This window comes from Schistocerca serialis, chromosome 2, assembly GCF_023864345.2.
Source record: "Schistocerca serialis cubense isolate TAMUIC-IGC-003099 chromosome 2, iqSchSeri2.2, whole genome shotgun sequence".
Lineage (NCBI taxonomy): Eukaryota > Metazoa > Arthropoda > Insecta > Orthoptera > Acrididae > Schistocerca > Schistocerca serialis.
The window spans coordinates 786,572,354-786,597,131 of record NC_064639.1 but is presented as its reverse complement, the minus strand read 5'-3'; the positions used below and the strand labels follow the sequence as shown (position 1 = coordinate 786,597,131).

Sequence of the window (24,778 nt, the reverse complement as noted above, 5' to 3'; positions counted from 1 at the left end):
GCAAAGATCCTATCAGAGGGGATATATCGATATGCGCTACTAGCGCCGATGACGGTCTGGCAAAACAGCAATTTAGTAATGCCAGTAATTTAAATCAACATGGTGAGATGGAAATACATTAACACAGGGTGTAAAATACCAAATGGTGGGACGGCGAGCCATGCATGGCTCACCCAGTACCTCATTCACCTTACTAACTTTGTCCTAATACATAGATACCTCTCCTTTGACAGAAAGGTATACAGACGAATCCGTGGCACTGCAAAGGACACCCACATGGCACCCTATTATGCCAACCTGTTTATTGGTCATCTCAAGAAAACTTTCCTAGCCTTCTCAAAACCCCAACCCTGGCCTTGTTCAGAATCATTGCTGATCTCTTCATGACCGGGACTCAGGCCAAGAAACCCTACCCTCATTCCTTCACAACCTCAACACTTTCTCCTATCTGCTTCATCTGGTCCTCCTGAACTCAGTGTCCGCCTTCCTAGACATTATCCTCCTCCTCTCTGATGGCTCCGTCCACACCTCTGCCAACATTAAACCCACCAACCACCAACAGTACCTGCATTTTACCAACTGCTATCCCTTCCACACCAAAAAATCCATCCTATACAGCCCTGCCATCTAAGGGCAGTGTGTCTGCAGTGTCAAGAACTCCCTTTCGCAGTGCACTGAAGGTCTCACCAAGGTCTTCACAGAGAGGCACTATCCCCTGGATCTAGACTACAAACAGATTTCCTGTGCCATTTCTCCAATCACCCCCAATCTTCTCACCACCTCCAAGAGCCTGCTAAAGATGAGTGGCCCCTTTGTCACCCAATACCACCCTGTTCTGGAACAATTGAACAACATCTTTTGTCAAGGTGCTCATTATCTATCATCATGACCTGAAATGAGGAATGTCTTACCCAAGATCCTTCCTACCCCTCCTAAAGTGGTGTTCATCATGCACCCAACTTCCACAACATCCTAGTCCATCTCTATGCCATCTCCCAATCCCAACCCTTCTCACAGTGATCATAATCCTGTGGAAGATCCAGGTGCAAGACTTGCCCAATCCATCCACCAAGCACTTCCTATTCCAGTCCTGTCATAGGCTTATCTTACCCCATGAAAGGCAGGGCTACCTGTGAAAGTGACCATGTTGCATATGAGCTCTTCAGCAACCAGCTGTCCACTAGGATGAATGACTGCTGTCAAACTGTGGCCAAGAGTAAAGTAGACCACACTGTGGCACAACATAGAGTGAATATAAAGTTCTTGATTTCAATGGCTGCTTCACAGTCAGGGCCATCTGGATCCTCCCCTCCACCACCAACTTTCCTGAACTGTGAGAATGTAAGTTATTCTTACAACACATTCTCCATTCCTGAAATTTTCCTGGTCTCAACGTATGGTAACCTACTCCCCTCACATCCTTCACCCAACAGTCTCCATCCCCTTGTCCTCTCTTTTCACAGCCATCCACTCTCTTCGTGCGCTGCCCTCTGACAATGTACCCACCTGTCCATTCCCCTTCCCTGCTCCTCTCCTTTCTCACTCTTCTCCTTGCCTGCTCCCTATTTTTTTCTGCACTCCCACCTCCTGATGCTGCACCTGGCAGTCTCTAGTCCCGCATGACAGTGCTCTTTCCACCCACCACCTGTACCCTGCTACCTCTTCCTACCTGCTACACCTCTACTTTAGGAAGCATGTAAAAGTTAGGAGTGTGGGGAGTGGTAGGGGTGAGCAGAGAGACGGACTATGGGGAGAGGTTCTGGGATTGGCCTAAGGGTTTGAGGAGTGACTGGAGATTCTGCTGAATTTCTAGAAAGCAGTCACTGTGGCAAGGTTTGTAGGTGGATGTATCTGACAGCTGGCAGAGTCCTTCTGCCAGGTAATCCTTGTGGTTCAAAACAGCAGTGGTGGAGCCTTTGTCTGCAGTTGGGATTATAAAGTTAGGATCAGTTTTTAGATGGTGAACTTCTGTTCTTTATGCAGATGATTGAATTTGGGAGTGGGGCAAAAGGTGAGGCCTTTGAAAAAGACAGATGTTTTTGTGGGGCTAAGGCTTCTGGAGGAAAGGATTATGACAATGTTTCAGGTCTGTTTAGGTTCTGAATTCTGTGTGGTGGTGGGTGGGAGCTTTGGAGGGTGGGGTTAATGTAGTAAGTCTGCAAGACACTGTTTGTCAGCTATGAGGGAACATTAAGGAGATCTGGAAGTTGTTGTAGAGGTGGTGAACAGTGGTACTCCAAGATGGGAGGAGGAAGTGAGCAGGGTGGAGAGCTGTTTGAGGTGCCATTGTGCATGTTGCTCTAGTTCCTGGAGGGCAAAAGTATGAATGTGTTATGGGTTCTAGGGATTTGGGACTGCAGAGCAGGAGAATTTTGCAGATGGAGAGAAGGTACTGCAAAGTGGTTTGGGCTTGGTTGCTTGGTTTTGCAGGACTATATTGGGGAGGACTAAGGATTGTCAGAATCTGAACAGGTGGAGGAAATTATGGAGGGAGGGATGGCAGCTGGAGATGGGTAATTTGATGCTAAGGCCATTTCGGAGGATTCCATAAGCTAAACAGCAATGCAGGAACAGTATGTGGGTCTCGGTTTGGGCTAGGGATAAGTTTCTGCCCCTTTACCACCTGGTGCCCCACTCATCACTTTTGACGCCACCTCCCTTTCACTAACATCCCTAATGCCCATGGCCTTACCACTATTGAACACTCCTTTCCCAGCACCCAACAGATTCCAAACCAACACCCTCCTTCCTAGTCACCATGACCAACTATATCCTCACCCACAATTACTTCTTTTTTGAAGGCATTACCTACAGACAAATCCAAGGAATGGCTATGGGCATACACATGGCACCATCATATGCCAACCTATTCTTGGGCCATCTAGAGGAATCCTTCCTGTAAACCCAGAATCCTAAACCCCTCACCTCATTCAGATTCATTGATGACATATTTGCAGTCTGGATCAAGGGTGAGGACACCCTATCCACATCCCTCCAGAACCTCAACAAATCCTCCCCCATTTGCCTCACCTGGTCCTTCTCAACCCAGCAAGCCACCTTGCTAGATGTTGACCTCCACCTCAAAAATGGCTACATCAGTACCTCCGTTCATATCAAAACTACTAACCACCAACAATACATCCAATTTGACACCTGGCAACCGTTACATACCGAGAAGTCCCTTCCATACAGACTAGCCACCTATGGTCGCCACATCTGCAGTGACAAGCAGTCCCTCTTGAAATATAGTCAGGGTCTCACTGAAGCCTTCACAGACGGTACTTATTCTCCTATAAAAATAAAACTTCTGTGGCTTATCTTTCCAGTCTTCCACTAGCTCCAAAGGTCCCAACATCCGGCCACAGAGGAGCATTCTCCTCATGACTCAGTACCACCCATGACTGGAGCAACTGGATTACATTCTCCATCAGGATTTTGACTACCTCTCATTGTGTCCTAAATGAGAAATGTCATGCCCACTATCTTCCCACCCACCCCACAAAGTTATTCCACTGTCCACCAAACCTACACAATATACTCATCAAACCTAATTGAAGTACTCACACACTTATGCGACTGCTCACTTCAGGCAGGCACTTACCCCGATGTGTTGAAAACATCAAAAGTTATTCCCGTATATAAAAAAGGGGATAAAGACAATGTAAATAACTACAGACCCATCACAATTTCCTCCTGCATCTCTAAAGTACTGGAAAAAGTTATGTATGAGAAACTTATGAAATTTATAAATAAAAACAGCATCCTATGTAATGAACAACATGGATTCAGAAATAAGAGGCCAACGACAACTGCTGTCTATGAGTGCATCAATTCCATCCTAAACCTGATGGACAGAAAACAGGAAACAATAGGAGTCTTTATTGACTTGTCAAAAGCTTTTGACATGGTGGACCATAAAATTCTGCTATCAAAGCTAGAAAGATATGGTATTCAAGGACTGTCCAACAAGTGGATCAGTTCCTTCCTGACTAATTGTATGCAGGCAGTGTGCATCAAGCACACAGATATGGAACTAAAAACTATGTCTAATCTCTTATCTGACTATAAACAAATTAAATGTGGTGTACCCCAAGGATCAGTATTGGGACCCCTTCTGTTTCTTCTGTACATAAATGATCTAAGCTTAAATGTTGATGAACACAAAACAATCATATTTGCAGATGACACCACAATTCTACTAAAAGGAGACGATGATGAACAGTTACAGCAGACAGTAAACACGGTCACGAAACAACTTAGCAGCTGGGCACAGAGTAATCAGCTTGTAATAAACAGTAAGAAAACCATTGCTCTAAAATTCCACAATGTTCCTAACAAGGACATGTTTATCCCATCAGTCTCTATCAATGACGAACCAGTTGGTAACAATACTGGAACCAAATTCTTAGGACTTTGGCTGCAGAGTAACATCAGATGGAATAAGCATATTGAATATCTCAAAGCAGAACTGAGCAAAACATGTTACTATCTTTGTTCATTAAAATCATGCTGTAGTGAGAAAACAGTATTGAATGCATATCATGCGCACTTTCATTCTCGTCTTAGATATGGGGTCGCCTTCTGGAAAAATTCTAAAACAGGAAATAGCACTTTTAAACTACAAAAAAGGGCCATTAGAATCTTGTTTGGGTGCAAGCTTGGAGACGCTTGTAAACCCCTGTTTAAGAAATCTGGTATTCCTCCATTACCATGTGTATACATTATGGAAACCCTTTTGTTCTTTAAATTAAATGTAATAGGCAAGGACCGGAGACTGCAAAGAAACTGTGATACACATGAGCACTTTACCAGACAAAACAGGAACTTACATATGACTCAAATCAGCACGGCACTGTGCCAAAAAGGTACTTTTCACACGGGAGTTAAGCTTTATAACAAACTTCCTGAAAACATAAAAGCTATCACTGAGGTCAATACATTTGGAAAATCTCTAAAGTCATATTTACAGCATCACTGCTTTTACTCCAATGAAGAATATTTAAATTTATGAAATGTGTTATATAAATACTTACTTGTAAAGTGTATTATTGTAACCTTAAATATGTATGCCTTGAAATGACTTTCAGCCTGTATATTTATAACTTGACTTGTCCAATGTCTTATGCATAAGCTGCTATGTAGACAACAGGACCAATAAATAATACAATACAATAGAACCCTGCTCCCAACCCCTTACTTCCTGGCTCATACCCCTGTAAAGACATAGATGCAACACCTGTCCCATCATCTTCCCACCACCACCTACACCGGTCTGGTCACAAATATCACCTATTCCTTCAAAGGTAGGGCTACCCCTGAAATGAGTCATGCGATCTACAAGCTAAGCTGCAACCACTGTGCTGCAGTCTATGTAGGCATGGCAAACAACAAGCTGTCTGTCTGCATGAATGGCCCCCAACGAACTGTGACCAAGAAACAAGTGGATCACCCAGTTGCTGAGCATGCTGTCAAACATTATATCCTACACAGCCTGTGCCATATGGATCCTTCCCACCAACACCAGCTTTTGTGAACTGTGCAGGTGGGAACTTTCCCTGCAATATATCCTATGTTCCTGTTACCCTCCTGGCCTCAACCTTTGATAGTCATTGTCCTCACCCATTCAGCCTCCCTGTTCCCATTCCAGCACTATAAAGCTCTCATTCCACCTTCGCACACAGTCTTTTTACTTCTCTCCTTTTCTGATATCCTGCTGCCCACCTCTCCCCTGCCCGCTGTCTCATAGCTGCCCTACCCTCTCACCACTTCGTCCTTACATTCTGCCCAGCAGCACTACACTGTCTGCCACTCCTACCCTACTATCCCTCCCCTTCCTCGCCCCAGCCTCCTCATTACCCCACCCTGTCTCCACTCCCATCATGCACCAGTGCTGCTGCTCACAGTGTAACTACAGTTACACATGTGTGTGTGAGTTGCATTTGCATAAGTGTGCGTGTGTACCTGTCATCAATTTTTGATGATGGCCTTATGGGCTGAAAGCTTTATTTGTGACAGTCTTTTTGTTGTGCCTATCTGCAAGTCTTTTTGTTGTGCTTATCTGCAACTCAGCATCACCACTATATGGTGAGTGGCAATTATGGATGATCAAATTCAGTACTTTGGCCTCCTCTGTGTCATCTTCTGTTTTGGTGCCTCTGAGTTATGAATAGATGATTTCAATCTGCTTACTTCTCAGGATTTTAGTCAGATCATTTGGCAAAATTTTACTTAGAAATTCATTTAATGCTTCTTGCATCACTATGCTCATGCTCATTTTGGCACCATTCAGCTTCTATTTGTTTACCAGGCTTTCACTTTGCTTAAGTCAGAGGTAAAACTCTCTTTGTTTTCATAGCAGGTTTCTAACATTGCTATTGAGCCATCTTTTCCATTGCTCATGACCTTGGTGGAACAAAATTGTCTAAGGCATACTGTACAATGCTTCTGAATTTTATCCTTTTGTGCTCCACATCTTCATCCTCAGAGCTAAAAAACTAATTTGACTACTTAGATACTGTGCAGTTTATGCTCTGCCACTCTTGTTAACTGAAAAATATTCCCACCGTTTTAAAATTTCTTGCAATACTTTTAATAATTGATGCTATCACTGTGTTAAGATCACTGATTCCCTTCTCAAAGTTAACTGATATGAAAACTATGGTTCTGTTAGTGAGAAGGGTGTCTAAGACATAGCCCTCATGAATCAATTCCTTAACTATCTGCATTAACAAATTTTCACACAAGACATTCAGAACGTTCTCCCACAAATAAATAATTTTGCACAAATACCTTCTTTGGGAACCAGTTTTAATTGTATGACTCTCCTGTCCTATAGCTGACAAGTTAAAATCTATCTCTATTACAATATCATGATCGATAAACTTACTCATAATGTTCTCTGTGTAGTGTCTGTTGTGTCTCAAGTGCTCTAGGACTTTACCATGGGTGCAATTTGCTAATAGTACATTTATATTGTCTTTTTCCAATCCAAAAAGGCAAAATTCTCCTTGAGGGTAATGTTGCTGTTCTGTCCTTGCTTTCAGCAGACATTTTATCATTGCCTCTAAGGAATGGTACCTCTAACCTTATACTCTGCTACCCAAGTAGCCACTTCCTTTGTGTAGTGCACTCAACTCTGGTTATGATACAGCAAGTGGTGAGTCATGCTTCCACTTCATGTGCAATATTAGCTGCCTTCACCAGTCCATCCAGTTATCTAGAGGCACTGAGAATAGCCTCAGAACCCAGGCAGCAAGTGTTGTTTGTACAAATGTGAGTGACTATCTCCAGCCTGTTGCTCCCAGTATATTCAATAGCTGCCAGCAGAGACTCCTCCACATCTCAGATGAGACCTGCCAGCAAACATACCAAGTGCACCTAGGCATTCTTTCCCAGTCTGCTTGCTCTTTATGTGGGCGGCTCCATTACTGAACTAATGTTGGAACTACCAATAACCAACAAGTTAACACTCTGTGACTGTCCAGACTGGGCAGGAAAATTGGTCAGTAACTCAACAGATGAGGCATCCTGTGCTGGCTGAAATGTATTATCAGCACTTGGTAACACGTAGTATCTGTTACTAAAGCATAAGAAGACAGCCATGCAGCCAGTTCCCACTTTTGCCTTTCATCCAGAGATGCATAAACCAACCACAGTTTTCCACTCACCCTCAAGTGAGGACAAATTGTTCAGCTGTTGTGCCTGTGGAGATACAGTGACATTGAGATTTCCAGGGGATTCCAATGGCAGCAGAGGTGTTCCAGCTTTCACCATTTGTGCCCCAACATCACTGCTGCTTTGGACAACAACCTGAAGTCTGTTGACCCTGGCCAGCACAGCTTCTAACCATTTATGGACAGCAGCCAATGCTCCTTGTGTCTGCACACAATAAACACAGTCCTTAAGCATTTCCTACAATGTAATAGTTGTATAAAATTATAAATAAATTTACTAACCAATCAATCAGGGAATAACTGAGAAAGAAAAGACAGTCCACACATGTGTCTGAAATAAAGTAAATAAACGGATATTAGCTTTACAGCAAAGGAAAACTACACTAAAAAGATAATCCATTCTACAGAAATGGTGGGAAAATATGCAGAATCTTGCTGTAAAATAAGTAGCAAAACTAAAACTGCTCACTCTCTTCAGATAGGAATACTACCAAATGAAACTATGTATGCAGTGTGCGTACAAACAGTGAGCTGCTGCTGCTGAACTCTGTTCTGCTCTATGCTTGGAACTCTAAGTACAGTCTAAGACAGAAATGACACACCACAAAGGAATCATCCAAATGGAACAGATATCAGTATTTGTGATGTACATGTAAAACAAATGATTACATTTTCAGAGAAATTGGACAGTTTATCCAAAGAAAGAGCTTCACAAATTGAGCAGATCAATGTTGCGTTGGTCTACCTCTGGCCTTTTTGAAAGCAGTGACACAGCTTGACATTGATTGAGAGTGTTGTTGGATGTTCTCCTCAGGGGTATCGTGCCAATTTCTATCCAATTGGCATGTTAGATTGTCAGTATCCCAAAATGATTGTTGGGTCTTGCTCATAATGCTCCAAATGGTCTCAGTTGAGGAGAGATCCAGTGACCTAGTTGGCCAAGGTAGGGTTTGGCTAGCATGAAGACAAGCAATAAAAACTCTCACCATGTGCAAGCGGGCATTATCTCGCTGAAATGTGTGCCTGGGATGCCTTGTCATGAAGTGCAACAGATGGGGCACAGACTATTATCATGTACTACTGTGCAGTAATGGTGCTGCAGATGACAACCAAAGAGGTCCTGCTATGAAAAGAAATGGCTCCTCAGACCATCAGTCATGGCTGTCGAGGTGTATAGCGGGCAACTGTCAGGTTGGTATTCCACCACTGTCCAAGATGTCTCCAGACATGTCTTCGCTGGTCATTGGGGCTCAGCTTGAAGTGAGACATGCCTGGAGATGGCCTAGACAGCTGTGGAATACTAACCTGACTGTCACCTGCTATAAGGCCTGACAGCCAGCAGTGATGGTCTGGGGTGCCATTCTTTTCATAGGTGGACCCCTTTGGTTATCATCCACAGCACCCTTGCTGCACAGTAGTACACTGACAATATTTGGTGCCCCATTTTGTTGCTCTTCATGGCAAGCCATCCTGGGCTCACATTTCAACAAGGTAATGCCTGATGGTACATAGCGAGAGTTTCTACTGCTTGTCTTCATGCTAACCAAACCCTACCTTGGTCAATAAGGTTGCCAGATCTCTCCCCAGTTGAGAATGATTGGAGCATTATGGGCAGGGTCCTCCAAGCAGCTCAGGACTTCGACAATCTAATGTGCTATTTGGACAGAATTTGGCACAATATATCTCAGGAGGGCATTCAACATATCTGTCAAACAATTCCAAGCCAAATAACTCCTTGCAAAAGGGCCAGAGGTGGATCAATGTGTTATTGACTTGCTCTTGAATGAATCATCCAATTTTTCTGACATAATAATCATTTGTTTGCCTGTACATGTAAATCACATCAACTGATTCCCATCCCATTCGGTTAATTCCTTCAAGGTGCATCCTAGTTGTTTGTGTTTTTTAAGGTTATTTACTGTTTGCAGAGATTGTAGGAATCAGTAAACAAAGTGACACTAATATTTACAGTGGCAGGAAACTACACTACAAAGTTAACTCACTCTATAAAACAATTGTGATGGGTATGAGCAATCTTTTTATATTTCTGCTTGTCAAGTTGGCTGTGTTACATTCAACGCTTACTATGTCATTGTCCACAGAGATGCTTCAGAATCTGCCAGTTAATGACATTCTGTATTCAGCTGCACTGTATTTAAAGTGTGCAGCTTTTTTCACCCTGTTATATTATTCTCTTAATTCACAGAGTGTTCAGACACTTAATGTACCATACATTGTAATAATTGTGGTGACAGCGGTATTTTGCACCACCTCTTTAAGTATGCTTACTTCCAAACCTACACAGCACAGCTCGATAGTTGAACAACCACTAAAATCTGTTCAACAATAACATGATGTTAGGGCTCAAAGTGTGTAAAACATTTGGAATGACGCCATTTCTGTGTTACAAAACATGACGTAAAATTACCTTACACATTTCTAATGCATAACAAATACCGCAAAAATTGAAATAAAGTCCTTGGAGAACAAATCTGCAATCACTGATTTTCAAACAGATTTATCATTCATCTTGATTGAATTTATTTTTTAGCAGTCATTTAAAAAATTGATGCCATAAAAGTAGATAATAAATCTGTTTGCAAAAGAAACACTTTGTTGAGGCTAGGTAACCAATATTTATAGGGTGATTTACAACAATTTTATATGTAATTTTTCATGTACAGTCCTGCAACAGTTCTACTCTTACTGTCTCTTTTCTTCCCAGTAGGGTATAGTTATGAATGACTATAAGCAAGGAAAAATAATTGGTTCAGTTTATGTATTGATATCTCACCTTGTGTGATTCATTTCGAGAGCATGAAATTGTCCAGTCCTGACTCACAATAGAAAATTTCTGTAGCCCACATATCCTGTCTCTTTTATAACATTCAGTGGCAGTGAGCAATTGTTTTCACACAGCGGCATCACCACGTTTCATGTTTAATTTACTTGCTAGTGATCCAGATGAATTGGCACCTTTTCTAAATGTGGCAGGTGATGAAATAAGTGTGATGCATCCATGTACTACACTTGCAGCAGGTATGTCTTCACTTCACAATTGACATCAACAGTGAGTATGAGAATAATTTTTTATATGTTTCTGAAAGTGAATTATATTGTGTTGTGCATCACTTGTATTTATCCTGTCCACATGTTCTAATCATCAGTTTCTATTATAATGACTAACTGTATGCAAAGCATGGGCTTCTAAAGTTTAAAACTAATGTAGTTCCTATATTTATGTATAAAAGTTTAATTATCAGTTTACAGAAAATTTTTTAACTAATTTTGCTCTTTTTGTCAATGGTAACTACAATTTGTAACCTAATAAACTTTGTCAACAGCACATTTCCCAGCTATCAAAAGGTTTTCTAATGCAGTTGTAAAAGAATGTCAAGCAAAAGAATGCCTTCATACGATTACTGGCAGACACAGACTTTTCCCTAATATTAGTAGCAGCAACAATGGATTAAAATCATACACTGAGAGACAGGCAGTTAATTTTCTCATGCAAGGTGAGTCATACATCTATAATAACTTTTATGTATTATTTAGCAGTCAGCTACTGGAAAAATGTAGAAAAGTAAAATTAGTTTATTCTTCTAACAAATAACAAAAAGTAGTACAACATAATATAACTTATTAACGAAACCTTTCTATACTAAGTGAAAGCAACTCCACTCATGATGGAAATATTTTAGTTCTGATGACAACAAGTAGGTCTTACCTCTTTGAAGATGTCCATCATGACACAGTCATGGCAGCAACTATTAAGTACAAGGGGCAACTAAAACAAGTAGAAAGATATATACAATCAGTAAACTAGATAAAAAGGCAGTAATGTTGTATATTAGTAAGAAACCTGGAACTATTAGCACAGAACAGGAGCAATAGAGGAGCTATGGCTCAAGTTTAAAAGACTAGTTGACCATGCACTTGATAGATATGTAAACAATAGAACAGTTCATAATGGAAGGGACTCTCTTAGTATACAGTCTTCATAAGGAAACTTCTAAAGAAACAGAGACTACAGCATTATAGGTGTAAAACAAAGCATAGGACTATAGATAGAGAGTTGCTGCATGGAACATGTTTCACTGTCAAGAGAGCAATGTGTGAAGCCTTCAATGACTAAGTTAGCATAATATTGTTAAATGATCTTTCACAAAAGCCAAACAAATTCTGGTTACATGCAGAAGCTGTTAGTGGATCCAGAGTTAGCATCCAGTCATTCACATATGAGACAGTAACTGAAATTGAGAGTAGCAAAGTAAAAGCAGAAATGATTAACTGAATTTCCAAATGCTTCTTTGCAAAGGAAAAACCAGGACAATTCAACCCTTGTACCATTGAAGTTTCAACTATATAAGAATGAATGAGGAAATGAGGTCATGACACTCAGCAATCAGTAAAATGACTAATGAGATGAGATTGAAAAGATGAGTGAAGTAAGAGTTAGTGGTGTTGAGAAACAGCTAAAATCATTGAAATTGAACAAACCTCAAGGGCCCAATGGAATCCCTATCAGATTCTATTCTGAATTTTCTGATGAATTTGCATGATCTGGTTGCAATGATGGTGGATGCCTTGCCCAACAACTCATCATTCTTTGTTTACTGCCAGGTCTCTGTAAACATTCTACAAGTGTCTATAAATATCTACAATGCACTGGTTTTCCACCAAAAGAAACTCACTGAGAGTTCTCTGCTAGGAACACACCTCCATTACAGACACAATTTTGAATGTTACGTATAGCACCTCTGTTACAGACACATTTTGAATGTTATGCAAAGCATCACTACCTATTAGAACGTTATGAAAATCTAGAGACTGAAGAGGAAATATTCCATGATGCCCCAAAACAAATTCCACATTTTTTTCTACTGAAATTGATCGAAAGAAAAAAATGTGTTGCATTACTCACTGAACATTCCTCATATATCAACAATATTCCTCAGAGAGCCAAACATGGTGAATCAGTACTACCTGTAGATGACAGTAACATTTTAATCAGCAATGCATCACCAAGTGTGCCAACTGACAAAGCCCAAGAAGTACGCATGTATGTATGCTGGTGGATAGAAAATAACAAATTATTCTTAACTGTAAAGAAACCAACAGTATTAGTTTTCAGTTAAGCAGAAAACCCAACAGTCACTCGTTAAAAATGAAAGATGAGCTCATAGGATGTGTATCAAGAACCATATTTCTAGGGGTGCATGTTGACACACAACTAACATGGATAGAGAATACTACAGCCCTCAGGTAGTAAATAGCTTCAATATGCTATGCACTTAGAATAATAAATTCAGTGTGTAGTGGCTCATGCACTAGAACAAATATTTTGCATATGTTCATTCTATAATTAGTTACAGGATAATGTTCCAAGGAACAAATGAGCAGAATATGCAAATAATCTTTAAACTATAAAAAAGGGTTATATGATTTATGACAAAAAATAGCAAGAGAACTCATTACACAGAGCTGTTTAAATGTGTGGAAATCTTAAGTGTTCCATGTGAATACAACTTGCAAACAATGAGTCACATAAAGAAAGACATTCGCCAGTATCCGAGAAACAAGTCTCCACATGAACATGAAACCAGATCCAGCCACCACTTACATCTTAGTAGGTTTTTTTTTAGGCTAGGCAGCAATTTGAGGTTCAATGATGAACCCTCACCAGTCGACACAAACAGCAAAAGTCAAACCACTTTTAGAGTAAAGACGCTTTGAATGTCAAAATTTTATCAGTAAATTGTCGAAATATTCATAACAGAGTTCCAAAATTTACTGTCCTCCAGGGAAGTTTACCACACTCAAATTATTCTCATGACCAAGAGCTGGCTGAATCCCTAAGTAGAAAATTCTGAAATGTTTAGTGAGTCATGTAACATATATCAGAAAAACAGATTAGATGCCATAAGAGGGGGGGGGGGGGGGGGGGGGGGCTCATTGCATTTGAAAAAAATTTTTTGTCTGTCGAGGTCAAAATTGATTCTGACTGTGAAATTATGTGGATGTATATAACAGTTCTATGTGAACTCTATTATTGGTTGTTTTTAGTCACCACCCAGTTCTGCTTTGACAGTTTTATAGTTATTCAAAAAAGGTCTACGCTCAGTGTTGTGTGTCTCTAAAAAGATTGATGAATGAAGAACACAACAACTACCACTGTCATACCTTAGCGAAAGATCTTGATGAGAACCTAAGAAAATTCTGGTCCTATATAAAATCATTAAATGGGTCAAAGGCTTTTATCCAGTCACTCATTGATCAGCCTGGTGTGTCAGTGGAAGATGACAAAAAGAAAGCTGAAATTTTAAATTTCCCATTTAAAAAATTGTTTATGCAGGAGAACTGTACAAACATACCATCATTTGACCATCACATAGACTCCCATATGAAGGACATTGTAATAGGCACCCCTGGGATAGAGATGCAATTGAAAAAGTTGAAAACAAATAAGTTACCAATTCTGATGGAACCTAAGCAGTTTTACAAAGAGTACTCAACAACATTGATCCCTTACTTAGCTTGCATTTATCATGAATCTCTCACCAGCACAAAGTCTCAAGTGACTGAAAAAAGGAACAGGTAATTCCTGCATATACGAAAGATAAAAGAACAGAGCCATAAAATCACAGACCAATATCCTCAATACTGGTTTGTGGCAGAATTCTTGAACATATTCTCAGTTAAAATGTAATAAATTTTCTAGAGGCAGAAAAACTTCTATCCACAAACCAGTATGGTTTCAGAAGGCACAGCTCATGCAAATTTCAGCTTGTCCTTTACTCACATGATATCCTGAGGACAATGGATGAAGGGCAACAGGCAGATTCAATATTGCTAGGTTTCCTAAAAGCATTTGACATTGTGTCCCACTGCAGACTGTTAATGAAGCTACAACTATATGTCCCAGATATAAGAGTGGCTTGAAGACTTTTTAATTAATAGAAACCAGTACATTGTCCTCAATGGCAAGTGATCATAAGGGACAAAGGCATCATCAGGAGGGCCCAAGAAACTGTTGTAGAATCACTATTATTCTCTATACATAGAAAATATCTGACAGACAGGGTGAGCAGCAATCTGCAGCTTTTTGCTAATGATACTGTGGTGTATAGGAAGGTGTCACTGTAGAATGATACAAGATGACTTAGGTAAAATTTCTAGTTGGTGCGATGAATGACATTTGTTATTAATGTAGAAAAATGTAAGTTAATGCAGATGAGTAGGAAAAACAGTCCTGTAATGTTCAAATGCGCCTTTAGTAGTGTGCTGTTTGACACCATCATGGTGATTCAATACAGTTGTCATCTCAAAGACTCCTGAACATCTGTGTCTATATAACAGCAATACTTAAAAGTATTCCTACTCCTATATTATGATGCTATGCATCTACTGAGATTTTGCAGAATATTATAATATTCAGTGGTGTGTCAGCAGTCACATGTAAATCTTGGTGCCTAATTGAATCAGTATGATTAACTGTTGATCCACGATCCAAAAAATTGTGCACATTGTATGAATTATAAATTGCAAAGAACAAATATAAAAACATTTTTACTAGTATGAAATGTTAAATACGATGGCCTCCTTTTCCAAAAAAATTGATAAAGTGGTCCTAGAAATTCTTATTGCAGATGTCTTTCTTTTTGTGTGACTTGCAGACTCTTTTCTGAAAACAAAAAATATTTCTGTTAACTCTAAATTTGTTAGAAACCAACCATTTTCTTCTAAATGCAATATGTTCAAGCTGTCTGTGACTTTCCTAAAAAGTGCTACTGATTCTTAAGGTGATTTGCTATCACCAATGAATCATTCATCTCATTCATCATATTGGAAGATAATAAGCAGAGAAACAGGAAAGCCATCAGGAAATAACAATAAAAGCTTAAGCCTAAAAATTAATAATGTTGTAATAGAAGATCCAATAATCATAGCAACACTTTCAACCAATATTTTACAAGCATCTGCCAACAACTTACACAGGGTAACAACAGTGATTCTCTGCAAGCACAAAAACTAGTTGAGAATAAACAAAAGTCACCCATTAACTCATGTTAGCTGTATCCGGCAACTGAACAAGAGAAAAGAAAAATAATAGAGAAACTAAAAAATAAAGCATCCACAGACATAAATGGCATGTCAAATAAAATTTTGAAGCTAACAACTAGGGAAATTGCTAAAGCCCTCTGTCACTTAGTGAACTCATGTCTCGAAAAAGGAATCTTCCTACATAGAATGAAGATTGCCAGAGTACTACCACTATTCAGAAAAGGTGATCACATGTGCCCAGATAATTACAGACCAGTTAGCCTCGTTCCCATTTTGTCAAAGATCCTAGAAAGAATAATATGTGTTAGGTTAATGGCATTTTTTGATAAAAACTCTATCATAAATGGTAGACAATTTGGGTTCCAGAAGGAAAAATCTATAGTGTCAGCTGCATTTGAACTTATTAATATAATCTCTGCAGTCCTAGATCAAGACCAAATCCCCGTTGGTGTTTGTTGTGACTCATCTAAAGCTTTTGATCTTGTCAATCACCACATATTAATAATGAAGCTACACCACTATGGAATTAGAGGAACTGCTCTTGATATCATAAAGTCATTTCTGCAGAACAGAAAACAAGCAGTGGAAGTGTCGCACAATTAATGGAAACAGCTATCAGAACTACAAGATATAAAACATGGGGTGCCACAGGGTGGTATTCTAGGACCCCCTTCGTTTCTTTATATACATAAATGATTTACCTTGTAACATAGACAGTGAATTGATACTCTTTGCAGATGACACAACAAGCATAACTGTGAGACCGAGCTTACAGGAGACCATAAGTAAAAGTAATCAAACAGTTGAAATGATCACTCACTGGCTTGAAGTGAATAGGTTAATTCTCAATTATGAGAAAACTATTCCTATTTAGGAACAACAAAAGAAAAACAAGTGAAATTCAAATTTGCAAGAGCTAGATGAAAGAGTAGCTGTAAGTGCTAAATTTCTAGGGATCACCGTGGACAGTTGTTTAGGATGGAAAGATCATATTTCCAATATAAGCAATAAACTTAACAGTACTGTTTTTGCTCTGAGACAAATTAAGCCACTAATAACTGAAGATGACGTGCACTTGGTGTATTTTTCATACTTCAATGCTATAATGAGCTATGGTATAGAAATCTGAGGCTACTCGACTGAGGCAATTAAAATATTCAAATTACAAAAGAGAGCAATTAGAATAATAGGAAACAAAAGAGCAAGAGATAGTTGCAAGCCTCTTTTCAAAAAATAAAAGATTCTAACTTTCCACAGCTTGTATATATATAAAATTCTGCTCCTTGCATGGGATCATAAAGATAAATTCAACAAAAATGAAGATGTACACCACCACCACACCAGAAACACCAAGAAATTAAGAATTCTGCAACATAACACTACTCAATATGAGAGAAGCAGTGGTTACATGGCAGTAAAGTTGTACAACTCTTTACCACCACAGATCACTAACGCCAAATCTAAGGATAAGTTTAAACATTCAATCAAACAACTGCTATTAGAAACCCCTTAATATTCAATCAGAGAATTTCTTTCAAATGAAAATAACTGAAACGAGCAGACATAGTACACTAAAAGAAAAATGTACACCGGTATAGAGAAAAAGAAAAAGTAAAATGTGTTAACTTCTTAACAGCATTGTTTTATCTAAAGATTTTGTTTTTCTACAGTATTATTGCTGTCAATTTTTTTTATAAAGGTAAACAAAATGGGATCTAGAATATGTATGTGCTATGTGACTGTATTATACCGTATATATAAAATGATGGACCCATAGCATAGAATTATTGCAATTAAATGTTCTGTAATTTAGGTACATAGATTATGTATGCCTCATAAAATCTGCTCTGTTTACAGTATCTAAAATTTTGTAACTATGATGTTAATTTCCAGAAATGTTGTGGCTAAAATTTATTAGTTATCTTAGCAAAACTATAGTTAGAATCAGTAAAAGTAATATATTAACATATTGTATTGGAAAACTGACAAAGCAAATATTTACTTGGACTTACTCCATAAATGTACATCATAAGCTGCTAAATAAATATATTGAACCCTATTTAGAAGTTCCATCCTGTCTGACCCACATGCTTCATCTCACAGTTTTGAAATTTTATTTCAAAGACATCTGGACAGTGGAGTTACCAGAAATTACATTGAACAGATAAGTCCTTTAGAAAAGTGTTTTTGCAGTATGCGTATGTACCATCAAATCCCTCCACTAATTACATTTTTATCAAACCGTTTAGTTATTTAATTTGTCATTTGACTATTTAATATAATGAGAAGCATTCCACTGTTTTTATAGAACTGCTCAATTCTTTTCTAGTCGAAAATTTCAGCTTTCATTCAGTTCCTCCATTATGGCTGTAGATCACTAGGTGAAAATTTTGAATACTTTAAGTGGGTCAGTCAGTTCTCTTCACAACCTGCAAACGTTATGAAGTCATTCACTATTGTGTTTGTTTCTTCCATGTTTTTAATTGTAATTAAATATGTTTACTCAGGACCAGAGTGATTCAGAGATGTTAGAAGAAATTAAAATATGACTTATGACTGTAAACTACCACAGTTTAGTAAAACACGCATTTTACTACATCATCCTACTGTTACAATGACCTAGATTTTGGTCACTGTTTGCATGGGGCCAGCTTCGATCAAGAATACCATCATAACAGCCAGGAGAGCGGTGTGCTGACCCCACGCCCCTCCTATCTGCATCCCCCTTTTATTGATGTTCATCTTATATCCACCTTTCAAGACATTCAGTTCAACTGCTCTTCCAAGTCCTTTGCTGTTTCTGACAGAATTACCTCAAAGTTTTTATTTCTTCTCCATGGATTTTAATACCTACTCTGATTTTTTCTTTTGTTTCTTTTACTGCTTGCTCAATATACAGATTGAATAACATCGGGGAGAGGCTACAACCCTGTCTCACTCCCTTCCCAACCATTGCCTCCCTTTCATGCCACTCGACTCTTATAACTGCCATCTGGTTTCTGTACAAACTGTAAATAGCCCTTCGCTCCCTGTATTTTACCCCTGCCACCTTCAGAATTTGAAAGATAGTCTTCCAGTCAACATTGTCAAAAGCTTTCTCTAAGTCTACAAATGCTAGAAACATAGGTTTGCCTTTCCTTAATCTTTCTTCTAAGATAAGTCGTAAGGTCAGTATTGCCTCATGTGTTCCAATATTTCTATGGAATCCAAACTGATCTTCCCCGAGGTCGGCTTCTACCAGTTTTTCCATTCGTCTGTAAAGAATTTGTGTTAGTATTTTGCAGCTGTGATTTATTAAACTGATAGTTCAGTAATTTTCATGTCTGTCAACACCTGCTTTCTTTGGGATTAGAATTATTATATTCTTCTTGAAGTGTGAGGGTATTTCACCTGTCTCATACATCTTACTCACCAGATGGTAGAGTTTTGTCAGGACTGGCTCTCCCAAGTCCGTCAGTAGTTCTAATGGAATGTTGTCTGCTCCCGGGGCCTCGTTTTGACTCAGGTCTTTCAGTGCTCTGTCAAACTCTTCACGCAGTATCATATCTCCCATTTCATCTTCAACTACATCCTCTTCCATTTCCATAATATTGTCCTCAAGTACATCGCCCTTGTGTAGACCCTCTATACACTCCTTCCACCTTTCTGCTTTCCCTTCTTTGCTTAGAACTGGGTTTCCATCTGAACTCTTGATATTCATACAAGTGATTCTCTTTTCTCCAAAGGTCTCTTTAATTTTCCTGTAGGCAGTATCTATCTTACCCCTAGTGAAATAAGCCTCTACATCCTTACATTTGTACTCTAGCCATCCCTGCTTTGCCATTTTGCACTTCCTGTTGATCGCATTTTTGAGACATTTGTATTCCTTTTTGCCTGCTTCATTTACTGCATTTTTATATTTTCTCCTTTCATCAATTAAATTCAATATTTCTTCTGTTACCCAAGGATTTCTACTAGCCCTTGTCTTTTTACCTACTTGATCCTCTGCTGCCTTCACTACTTCATCCCTCAGAGCTACCCATTCTTCTTCTACTGTATTTCTTTCCCCCGTTCCTGTCAATTGTTCCCTTATGCTCTCCCTGAAACTCTGTACAATCTCTGTTTTAGTCAGTTTATCCAGGTCCCATCTCCTTAAATCCCACCTTTTTGCAGTTTTTTCAATTTTAATCTACAGTTCATAACCAATAGATTGTGATCAGAGTCCACATCTGCCCCTGGAAATGTCTTACAATTTAAAACCTGGTTCCTAAATCTCTGTCTTACCATCATATAATCTACATGATACCTTCTAGTTCAAATTCAAATGGTTCAAATGGCTCTGAGCACTATGGGACTCAACATCTATGGTCATAAATCCCCTAGGACTTAGAACTACTTAAACCTAACTAAGCTAAGGACATCACACAACACCCAGTCATCAGGAGGCAGAGAAAATCCCTGACCCCGCCGGGAATCGAGCCCGGGAACCCGGGCGCAGGAAGTGAGAACACTACCGCACGACCATGAGCTGCGGACTACCTTCTAGTATCTCCAGGTTTCTTCCATGTATTTAACCTTCTTTTATGATTCTTGAACCAAGTGTTAGTTATGATTAAGTTATGTTCTGTGCAAAATTCTACCAGAAGGCTTCCTCTTTCATTTCTTACCCCCAATCCATATTCACCTACTATGTTTCCTTCTCTTCCTTTTCCTACTCTTGAATTCCAGTCACCCATGACTATTAAATTTTCGTCTCCCTTCACTACGTGAATAATTTCTTTTATCTCATCATACTTTTCATCAATTTGTCCAGCATCTGCAGAGCTAGTTGGCATATCAACTTGTACTACTGTAGTAGGCGTGGGCTTCATGTCTATCTTGGTCATGATAATGTGTTCACTATGCTGTTTGTAGTAGCTTACCCGTACTCCTATTTTTTTAATTCATTATTAAACCTACTCCTGCATTACCCCTATTTGATTTTGTATTTATAACCCTGTATTCACCTGACCCCAAAAGTCTTGTTCCTCCTGCCACCGAACTTCACTAATTCCCACTATATCTAACTTTATCCATTTCCCTTTTTTAAATTTTCTAACCTACCTGCCCGATTAAGGGATCTGACATTCCATGCTCTGATCTGTAGAACGCCAGTTTCCTTTCTCCCAATAACAACGTCCTCCTGAGTAGTCCCCACCCGGAGATGCAAATGGGGCACTATTTTACCTCCGGAATATTTTACCCGAGAGGACACCATCATCATTTAACCATACAGCAAAACTGCATGCCCGTGGGAAAAATTACGACTGTAGTTTCTCCTTGCTTTCAGCCGTTCACAGTACCAGAACACCAAGGCCATTTTGGTTAGTGTTTCAAGGCCAGATCAGTCAATCATCCAGACTGTTGCCCCTGCAGCTACTGAAAAGGCTGCTGCCCCTCTTCAGGAACCACACGTTTGTCCTGCCTCACAACAGATACCCATCCGTTGTGGTTGCATCTACCATACAGCCATCTGTATTGCTGAGGCACGCAAGCCTCCCCACCAACGGCAAGGTCCATGGTTCATGGATAATTATGATCAGGATAGTCTGTTGGAAATCATACAGATGGCACATATACTCTCGTAGAACATGTAATTGTGTCCAGGAAACTGTGCAGTATGTATTCTTTGGTCTTACTAATGATTTGTCTTGATTTTTCCTGAAAGGCTAGGAGACTATCTGTGACTGCTCTGCATTCAAATCTTCCCAGTACTGCTCACCTGTCCCTGATCACAGACCAATAGTCATTGTTCCAGCAAGGGGCAAAATGCATTTTAAATTGGCCTGAACACTTTAGTGACCTGGTGTATTATGCTCATAATGTGATCAGTTTCATCCTGGATACTGTTATCATGTTCAGACACCCCTATAGTCAGTGTGCAAACTGAAGAGTGAATAGACAGTCCCCACTCTCCCCACCCAGCTGTCATAACGTTTTTTACTAACACTCCCACAGCATGCATTTTAAATCAGTGAAGAGACAGTGCACAACACACACAGGCAGCATTTGTTTTCCACTAAGTGTGTATTGCTGTATGGAATAAAAGAATTAATAACTAATATGGCTGATGCAAGAAACAAACACGAATGGAATGCCTTAACCAAGGCACTCTTTCCTGCACTGTGAAATGAGAAACTGATTCTTAGTCATTCTGTAAGGCATTTGTAGCATTCTTCTGATATAGTTCTTCCACCACAAGCACTTCTCACTCTTCAGTTAACCAACAGCCTAGAGCTGGTCAAATAGTATGCACTTATTTACGGTTTGCATCAATTTCATTAGCTTTCCTTAGGGACATCTGTTTTGCAAGTGCATCTAGAGGGGAATATAGTCACATGGGTGGAATTTGACCTTCACATCTCACTAAGCAGCACCTGCAAACAATCAAGAGAATAATGATGTGTATAAAGAGAATTATTTCAAAGTACTGCTGAAATGAGTCATATTCATACTACTCATTTCATTAGCTTTCTTCCAGGGGCTTCTCTGTTTTGCAAGTGAATTTGGAGGGAATGTGGTCGTTTGAGGGGAAATTGGCCTCCTCATCTAACTGAACAGTATCTGCAAAAAATCAAGAGAATAATGATGTGTTTAAAAAGAATAATGATGGCTATAAAGAGAATTATTTCAAAGTATTGCTCAGATGAGTCAATGCCTACTGTTGATGAGGTGTAGGTTATCAGATTGGATGAGGCTCTCAGCAATTCCTCCCTTACGACAGACAATGTGCTTCATGGCACATTTTTGTCTCTTAATGTAACCAAGAAGGAGGTGCTTGTCAGTGGAAGCCATCAGAGTTTTTATTTCCATAGACTCTCTTGGTGGAAGATACAGGGAACATACAATTTCCCTTCTCTGAACAGATACTTAACACATATTGAAATCAAGGACTTTATAATAGAGTTTTATACCATCCTCACAATCCAAGCAGTTTCTCATGACACACAATGTTCCATCATCACTCTTCACAGTTGTTGTTGAAACATTCCTGAAGCTTGTGGTCTGAAAGGACTAGTGCCACTGACGAACTCCTAGCTCATTAAGCAAGGTTTGCCAACCCACACATAACCACAGTTGAGGTGCTCACAGTTGGATATGAGGTGTTTACCATTGGAAATCACCCAGGCACATATGGTTTATCAAATATCACAATTGGCCTGACGAGCACTACCCACATGTGCCTTCAAAGAGCTACCTGCAAGGCGATGATTTACTATGTCACAGGCCAGTTTTTTTTTTTTTTTAATTTAAAGTTTCTATTAATTCTTATAGTGATCCCCAGAGGTATAATTAAAGAAGTACAAAAAGTAGAGTAGTTCTACATACATTGGTAGCATTTTTTTTAGAGGAGGCATAAGTCTAGGATTGAATCTATTTGAAATTATTGTTTTGTGTCATTCATCATTCCATATGGGTTTACCACTTATGCTCATTAATTGTGCGAACACTGGTTTGTTAAGTTTACTGTGACACTTTCGTTTTTATTTTAAGATGATGCTGAATATATTCAGTCGACTTTGTTTACAAAAATGTGAATGCTGGTTTTGTTTTATATATTGTTGTTTTATCATCTCAATGAAGTATCTGAAATTAAATCTTTAAAAACTTTGTTTAGCAAAGAAAGACATTTTCTGAATGTTATGCCAGGCAATTGTGCTTTAAAATCTATTTACATATTAAATGCACGCTAAGTAATGTTGTATGATTTCTCTATAGGTTCAGCTGCTGATTTCTGTAAATGTGCAATGATATGTACAGAACTTGAATTTTTAAAGCATCCTGAACTGGACGTACATTTATTAATACAGATACATGATGAGCTTGTATGGGAAGTCAAAGATGAGAATTTTGATACTGTGAAAGGTATATATTTTGATTACAGACTCTACAGAGAGGTTTATCTGCCTGTTTAAATGGCACAAGAATCTGAGTTTGATTTCTTATTTGATTATATTGTATATGAAAAGAATATGCATAAAATAGGGCAACTCAAGAACATTCACTTAGTTATTAAGAGAAATGGTTTTGACTAAGCTTGCTAATACTAAGAATTACATATGCAGATTTGATTTACTAGATTATCCTTAACTCTGTATAGTTTCTTTTTCCAGCACATGGTTTTTGTGCTTCTTTGGAAAAATCTTGTCATTTACAACATTCTGTCTGTTTTTGGACAGACTGTGTTTTAATTTGATATCTAAGTACCAAGGTCACATTTCAAGGATTACCAGTCAGTTGGCAATGCTTTTTAAATGGTCCTTTTTTCTTGTATTTTGGGTAAGACAATGATCTCCATTTGCTGTAAACTGGATATGGAACTGATCAAGTAAGTATGTGACTTCAGCAGTCCCTGGGATGCAATGATTGGAATAGTTAACTTTGCCAAGAAAAGATTCAGTTTCTTTAATATTAAAGACCAAGGTATTAACATGGTAAGCAGATTCAATGGATTTAGATCACAGTATTTTCTCAGAGATTAAGAGGCTTGTACAGGATAAAGTAGCATGGAGAGCTGTATCAAACCAGTCTTCAGACTGAAGACCACAACAATATTAAAGGGCTGAGGCAACTGATCAATGGCTTTGATATATTCTTTGTGAGTGTGATGCCCTCTTTACTGAGTATGAACATTAAGTTTTAAACATTGAAATTTTTGTAGATTACATTTCAGGCAAAAAAGGAACCAGCAGATTTTGCAAAAATTCTTGGGTCTGTTTTGTCCAGTGACAATTACATCAACTAAATAATTTGTGCACTAAGCCATATTTTGGTTTGTTTGTTTCAAAAAACGCTGAAAGACTGCAGGTACTGAATGGTAGTCTCTTATATTAATACACTCCAAAAGCTATATTTATTACTACAATTTTTTGGAATTCTTCACCTAATGAAACCTGTAAATATTAATCAAATAAATCTGTTCTATAGAAAAATTCAGCTACCTTTGTTTTAGCAAATATGTCCTCTGGCCAAGGAGAGAGATATGAATTGATAGCCCACTGAGGGATTATAGTGGATTTAAA

General features: G+C 38.9%; 1 protein-coding gene across 1 annotated transcript in view; it reads left to right on the top strand.

Moving 5' to 3' along the window:
- LOC126456406 (DNA polymerase nu-like) overlaps nt 1–23,671 on the top strand; it is a 242,271-nt gene extending 218,600 nt beyond the window's left edge. Inside the window, exons 11-13 of the mRNA XM_050092158.1 lie at nt 10,593–10,712; nt 11,018–11,188; nt 23,475–23,671. Coding sequence (XP_049948115.1) covers nt 10,593–10,712; nt 11,018–11,188; nt 23,475–23,671 — 488 coding nt within the window. The remainder of the gene's footprint in view (nt 1–10,592; nt 10,713–11,017; nt 11,189–23,474) is intronic.
- Nucleotides 23,672–24,778: the final 1,107 nt, after the last annotated feature.